At 34.5% G+C, this 7,076-nt stretch overlaps 1 protein-coding gene across 1 annotated transcript; it reads right to left on the bottom strand.

Moving 5' to 3' along the window:
• Positions 1-643: 643 nt before the first annotated feature.
• Positions 644-2,289, bottom strand: LOC113232589 (homeobox protein Dlx6a-like). The gene is made up of 2 exons (XM_026467356.1): positions 1,674-2,289; positions 644-1,209 (listed from the first exon to the last, which is right to left on the bottom strand). Exons 1-2 carry the CDS (start codon positions 2,287-2,289, stop codon positions 644-646), a joined length of 1,182 nt encoding a protein of 393 aa, XP_026323141.1.
• Between the last annotated feature and the right edge of the window lie 4,787 nt (positions 2,290-7,076).

Here is a 7,076-nt window from a genome sequence, read left to right as displayed (position 1 = left end):
TAGTTTGCCACCCTTAGAGGTGGAATATTTTCTTCAAATTTAAATGCGACTACTACTGAGGTACCCTCTTACCAACAAAAAAGAATCATCAAAATCGGTTTACAAATGGAATCACGGAATTATCGTGTAACATACATACAAAAAAAAATACATTTTATTGAAGTCGGTTAAAAACTGACACAGAAATAGGTAAGGTAGCCATTGACCTAGGCGGTAGGTCAATGAAGGTAGCAGTATTTCCCTGGATGAACCCCTTTGCAATTCTGCTATTTCAACTTTACAAAATTTTTGATTAACATTTCGACCCCTCCTACGTAAAGTATCGTATGTCGAAATTGCCAAGTTTACAGGGGAGCGTTTTAAAGTTAAACATAACACGTGACTTTAGCATTTCTTAGTTTTATTCGGTAAAGCTCGTTCTCACATAGAGTATTGTAAAATCCCAGATTCGTCGATTAGATGGACAACCACAATTTATTTTAAAATTAGACTCAATTCAGTGAATTGAAAACTTTAAAACGCTCCCCTGTAAACTTGTTAATTTCAACATACGATACTTTACGTAGGAGGGGTCGATTTCTTACTTTTGTAATCAACTTCATAGGTTACTTCATTGTAGTTAAAAGACGTTTCACAAAAAACTTCAACAAACATAGTTCATAGGAAAATACTTTTTAACTTCAGCCTCATCGTAAAAATTTTTCGAATCATTAGCTAAATTATTTCCGTAAATGATATTCAAATTATTACTCATATTATTCGCACTATCGACTTCATTAATAATCAAAGGTTTCTCTTCATAATATTTGTCAACTGCATTCTCATAATTCAAACTGTCGTCAAAATAAATAGTCGACGTTAAATCATCATCATGTTTTGGTTCTTTATAATCGTAATATTGTGGTGCGTCGTTACTTTCGGGTTTGTAAAGCTTCCTGCAAGTTTTAGATGGCTTAGCGTCAGTGGAAGTCGATACCTCTGGAGACTTCATGCGTTTACTCTTATATCTTCTGTTTTGGAACCAAATCTTCACTTGTGTCGGAGATAAGTTCAAAGTCTTGGCTAGTTGTTCCCTTTCTGGAGCGGTCAGGTACCTCTGGGCGCGAAATCTGAGCTCCAATGCGTGTACCTGAGTTTGTGAGAATAGGATTCGAGGTTTTCTTTTGCCACTTCTGTCCTTTTTCTCCGATTTACTTACTGTAGGGGTTTCTGCGAAAAATAATATCTAGTTATTTACATATGGCGTATAACTACTTACTACTTATAGTATTTAGACTACAAGACTATAAAACTATCACACATCTACGAGAAGATCTATGTAACGTTTACGTAAATGTAACGTTTACACATGCAAGAGGGTAATTTTCAGGTTAGTTTTTCTCTATCTAATTTCGGTGGCAATTTTAATTATTTAAATATTCTTGAGTATTGTCATAAAGCATTATTTAACATTCGAGTACAGTAACCTGAAATATTATTCAATGTTTCACGATAATACATATATACTCAAATACTTAAATAATAAAAATTGCCATCAAAATCAGGTAGTAAAACTAACCTGAAAATTACCCAAGAATAAAATAGAACTAATGAATATCTAGCAAATATTCAGAGAAAAATGCCTCGTTGACCGTATTTATACATTTTGTATTACAAAAAAGTCTTACTCGTACTTTTCCTCAACAACACAGGTGAATTTTTTTCCGTCGGCTCCGTAACATGGTACACATTGGAAGACACCTTTTCTTGGGGCACAATTGAACTAACAGTCACTGCGGTCATATCATTTTTTAAAGGCTCCACAACAGAATTATAAGGCGGCACATCAATGTCAACATAATGCTCAATGTTCTGATGATATAAACTATGGCAATAAGGATTGAAGTTGTAATAATTTTCAACCTTATGCTCATGGTACTCAGGGTTCCAGTATTCTGTATGCATTTCAGACAATGGTGTCATATTGCTGTAGGCTTGGTTTAAGTAATCAGAACAATGTGTCTGATTTTGATGGCTATAAACTTCATAGTATTCGTAATTTCGTCTTTCTTTATCCACTTTCCACATATCATTACGGTCGTAATTATAATTAGATTGATTTATGTTAAGTATGTCTTTGACTGAAAATGGTGTTTGTTGCGTTTGCGAGTCCTTTAGATAGGTCTTATCCGCGAATCCGTATACCCTCTTCTCTTCCATGAGATAAAAGTTTTTGTCATTGAAATTATTCTTCAAAGTATTGTTGTTGTATGAGGTAGATACCTCGTTATGCTGTTCGAAGCCTTCCATATGTTCACAAACACTTCATAACTCACAGGGAGACTAATTTGGGTAATTACCTTACGGGTGTAGAGACACGTTGAAGACTGATGGTGTACGCCCGAAGCCAATCGACAGTGCCTGGAGTTGAAAGGGCGGAGCTTAGGGGTCATCTTCTATCGCACTCTCACTTTAAGAAATCGTATATGCCGTCTCCTTTTCTCAAAGTAAGGACTGTTTACTGTCTGTTGTAAATAAATCGGATGACTTCATTCCAATGGGACGAGATGCCCCTTGATTTTGTTAATGATACTTTGATGAGGCGTTTTGCTTTCAGAGAAAGATTGATGAATTTTTAACACTGTTTGTTATTCTTATGGAAGTTGTTTTGAAAACGAATAGGTGGCTAAGTTATCTCTTTACAGTTTTTACATCAACCCCTTACACATCTCAGTTGGGTAGATCACATATTTGTTTAGTTTAATTTTTTGTCAGTTTAACACAATCAAAACAAGTTTATAGTTTAAAATTAAAGTAGAAAGATACCTTTTGAAATCGCAATAGACACTCACTATATCTTTTATTCATTTTCCTTGATCACGACGTCACAGCAAATCCTACTCTGGTCAAATATTGCGGAGCTCTCGAGGGCGCTTATATGTACTTACAATCTTTAATTTTAGAGTCAGTTGAATTACTTAATATGAGATAATGAAATTATATTTATAACAATGTTACATTAATTTAAATACATGTTTTATTCACATAGCGTTATTGAAAAATAGTAACTGCGTAAGAATAATAATTGTTAAATGTTGAAGTCGAGTAGAATCCTTTTTACGAATTAAATAGTTATAGTAGAGGTCCTTGTGAAAGATTTCGTCCAGGGTAGTACTGCCTCCTTACCTATTTCTGAGGGAACGAAGAAGTCGTGCGCCTGATGGTAAGTTACACGCCTGTCCACAACAGAGCTTAGAATCCCAAAGATCTGAGGGGCACTGCCACTGCGCTCGTCACCCTGAGACATAAGTTGACAAGTCTCATGTGTTAATTAAATTTTTATTGAATTGATATTCAATTATTTTTTGTGAAATTACTCCACTAGTTTGTTATAATTATTAATACAAAGATCGAACACTCAGAAAAAATTCCTTCGATCCGGTCGGATTCGAACCGACGTCTTCTTGCATACCGTGCCAGACCTTATACCAACTAAGCCACGGAACGAACCAACGGACCTCACGAATTTTTCTATGTGCTTGCGTCGGGTCTTGGTCTTTCAACGACCACAAGTCTCATGTGCCTGTAATTTCACCAGCACCTTCTAAACCGGAACGCAGTAATGCTCACATTACTGCTTGGCAGCAGAAATAGGTAAGGTGGCAGTACTTCCCTGGACGAACTCTTTCACAAGGAGCTCTACTGGACAGGGCTATTAGTAAAAAATAGAGTTGTTTATTGCCTGTTTATAGGAAGGTGTGAAATTTTTCACTCTATCGCTTTTGTTTCACTATGTTTTTCAAATCTTTCAACGCCACTCGGTAATTGGTATTTGATACATATGTTCATACATATTAAGTACACAATTGATGTTTAAAGATATTGCATTTTAAACCTTATCAAAGTGTCGTAAGGTTCAATTCGCTATACTGAACTTTATTAGTTGATGTACAACAGAATGAGGTGTTCCGTATGCAGTGAGAGAGGTGTTATGAATATTGAACTGTAGCCATTAAGTTATAATGATTGGTTTTGTAAGTTACAAGTGTTAGTATGGCATTTTCAAATATTTTTTTTAGCGTAAGGCGTTTGTTTATGAGCCAGACAATTACACCAAATGTCGCGTTTTTGTACGTAGTTTCTGTTCTTTTTACATTATACATACACATTTTACATTATATTAGTTGCTATTTACATATTTCTAATGACTCATGTATTGAACTGTACTAAGCATGTTCTCATCACCTTTTTCCAATAATTTATATCAATTTGTTTTTATTTATTTTTTCCATATCAAATCATTTATTGTGTACGAACGTCTAGAAGGTCTTATATACCATTGTTGTGTTAGTACCAGTAGTATTGACAATTTTATGGCATGCCATTTGCTTAATGAAATTAATTCAATCGTGTATTAGTAAAACTGTCAAATCTTATTTGTCGTTTCAATTCTTAATAATATCATACGTGTCATTATTTTGTTGTAGTTAACTATTGTTCTATGTTATTGTCATTTAAATAATCGCTGACTTCGTAATATGCTTTTTTAGTCAATAAATTAAAAACACACTTTTTAAAATTGGCAATGTCGCTTGTATTAAGGATATGATTTGGCAGATTATTGTACAATTTTGGCGCTATCACACATATTGTTTCTTTTCATTTCTTTTGTCGCGCTCAATTTTTACGTTGATAAAATTACTGTGCAGAACTGCCAAGATGAGTTTTAAAATCAGCTATAACCTTGCAGCCATGTTTGGCACTGTGTTAACCTTTTGCAGTCATTGGTCGCGGCGCTCGCGATGACATAAAAATGTGACGTCACGGTGCTTAACGTCATGTTAGCTATTGTGGTAAAATTTAAAAATTTATCACTCGAATTTGAGAGTTAAATGTGGATATAATAGCTTTATCGAGGCGTCGCAGACAACATGTGCTCTCTGAAACAAAGATTTGCCCACGGTAGCTAACTGGCTAGGATGGTGATGGGAATTATCATTGAGGTACCTATCTGTATAGGTTTTCTTTCGAAATACAGTATGGCCTAAGGTGTTATTAGGATTTCTTTTAATTAAAACATCTAAGAAAGCTAAAGTACCACAATTTTCTCGTTCCATGGTAAATTGGATCTTAGTACTAAAAAAGTTAAAATAAAATTAAGAAATAATAATATAATAAATAATAATAAAAGTAAAAGTTTCTTTAAACATCCTAATTTCAACAGGGAAGATGGTTTCTCCACACCACCAGTTTGGGATCCAGTTTTTCCTCTGATGAAAAATAACAACCAGACATAAGACTGCAGTACTAATTAATATGTTTTAATTTATTCCAGCATGTATAATTAATTAATAATAAATTGAACTTAATAAAAAAATCATTCAATAAAATAATTTGTAAAACGTAATGTAGCGTAAATTGGAATGTTTTCTTTGTAAAATTAAAAATAAGGTATTTAATTAATAACTTTTGTAACTATAGTGAAAAAAAGGGTGTTTTGCATTAATATTAGACGTAACTGATTGATGACTGTACCACCTCAGTCAAACGTGACCATGGGACCTGTAAAAGGCCCGAAACGTCGATTTGTTTGAAAAAACAAATATACGCGATTTAAATCCGGAAAAATGGGGTCATTTCCTATTTAATAATTAAGTTGATGAGGTCCAAATTCAGAACGCATCCGAAGATAAACTTTTTCTTTTTCTTTTTTTTTTTAATTTATTAAGGCTTTGGCAAAGCCATCAGCCTAAACATGAAGTTTAATTATGTTTCTGTAAACATGGCCGCCACAAAGAGGATAGGCAATTTGAGGCGGCGGCGGCGTGCTTGGATTGACTCGGGATTCCTTAAAACAGGCCGATACGGGTATTTTAGTTCGAGATTCATATAATTTCGCGTTTTAACCTTCGATTAAGGCACAATAGCACTATCCTATTCCACTTTAAACTAGAATTCACAAAATAATTGAAAGTCAGAATAAAAACGACACTTTTCCCTCCAAAAGGTCCAGAGCGAATGATAAATAAACCTTTTCTTTTGATAAAAAAAAATTGATATTTCATAGTTCAACTGTTTCCTTCATCTACCATTTTCCTCCATATAGTGAGGTGAAAAGTTGTATGCTTCGCTTGGCAATAAAGTAGTTTTGCGTCTCGTGTCTTGAAACCCTCGCTACGCCCAGAATTCTAGTTTTGAACCACCCGCTTCGCTCGTGGTTCAATCTTAAACTCCTTCGCTTGCTTAATAAATAAAATAAATAATAAATAACGCACACGCTCAACATAGCCCCGCACTAGGGAAACCCTGTGTCGCGGGTGCCATGGACACACACATAGACAACCACAAATTACACCCAAACTCACGAGAGAAATAATTGTAGGCCATACAACTATTTCTCTCGGCCCGGGAATCGAACCTGGGACCTCTGCGTGGTAGTCCGGCATGGTAACCGTTCGGCCACGGAGGCAGAGGCTTGAAACCTAATTCAATATTGCAGCCTTGCATAACAAATAACTAATTCATCGATGAATGTTATCTCTTGGAGCGACTTATCCTTTCTGCTACAGCAGGGTAATAAAACGACTAACACTTCTTTTACTTAAAGCATATACGGATTTAATGATCTTGGTCCATTATGGCTTATTTCCATCTGATCCCCAGGACTGATCCACCGCCAATTTTAAATTGCAACGGATGGGAATCCATATTTTGCAACTCTAAATGGATGTATTTATAAGGTAAGTACAGTCAAGAAAAAAAGAAGTTTTGAAATCAAATATTCATTTATTGAGCCATTGTGATCAAATGTTATAATTATCACACACAATCAATTTTTTTCACAGGTCATTAATGCAAAACTGATATATTGCAAATCTCAATTAACCAAAAAAGGGTCTTACGTAGTATTTAAAATCTAAGTTTAATGTTATAATTATCACAGATACGAGTAGTCTTTCTTTTGTGACAGGTCATTAATATTGATGTATTGCAAATCAAAAAGAACCAAAAAATTTTAAGAAAATACAAAGAGTTAAAGGCCTTGAGACCGTCCAAGTATACAGTTAATGTTGTTCATATCTAATAAACTAAATATA

The sequence above is a fragment of the Hyposmocoma kahamanoa genome, unplaced genomic scaffold, assembly GCF_003589595.1.
Source record: "Hyposmocoma kahamanoa isolate Upper Pololo Valley unplaced genomic scaffold, ASM358959v1 76, whole genome shotgun sequence".
Classification (NCBI taxonomy): Eukaryota; Metazoa; Arthropoda; class Insecta; order Lepidoptera; family Cosmopterigidae; genus Hyposmocoma; species Hyposmocoma kahamanoa.
The sequence above is the reverse complement of the archived record's forward strand: the minus strand, read 5'-3'. Positions and strand labels throughout refer to the sequence as shown.

What these genes read in the sequence shown, in the direction of transcription:
- LOC113232589 (XM_026467356.1), bottom strand. Translation starts at nt 2,289, where the DNA reads ATGGAAGGCTTCGAACAGCATAACGAGGTATCTACCTCATACAACAAC. An exon ending in ACCTGTGTTGTTGAGGAAAA is followed by an intron (nt 1,210 to 1,673) that starts GTACGAGTAAGA and finishes TATTTTTCGCAG; the next exon opens with AAACCCCTACAGTAAGTAAA.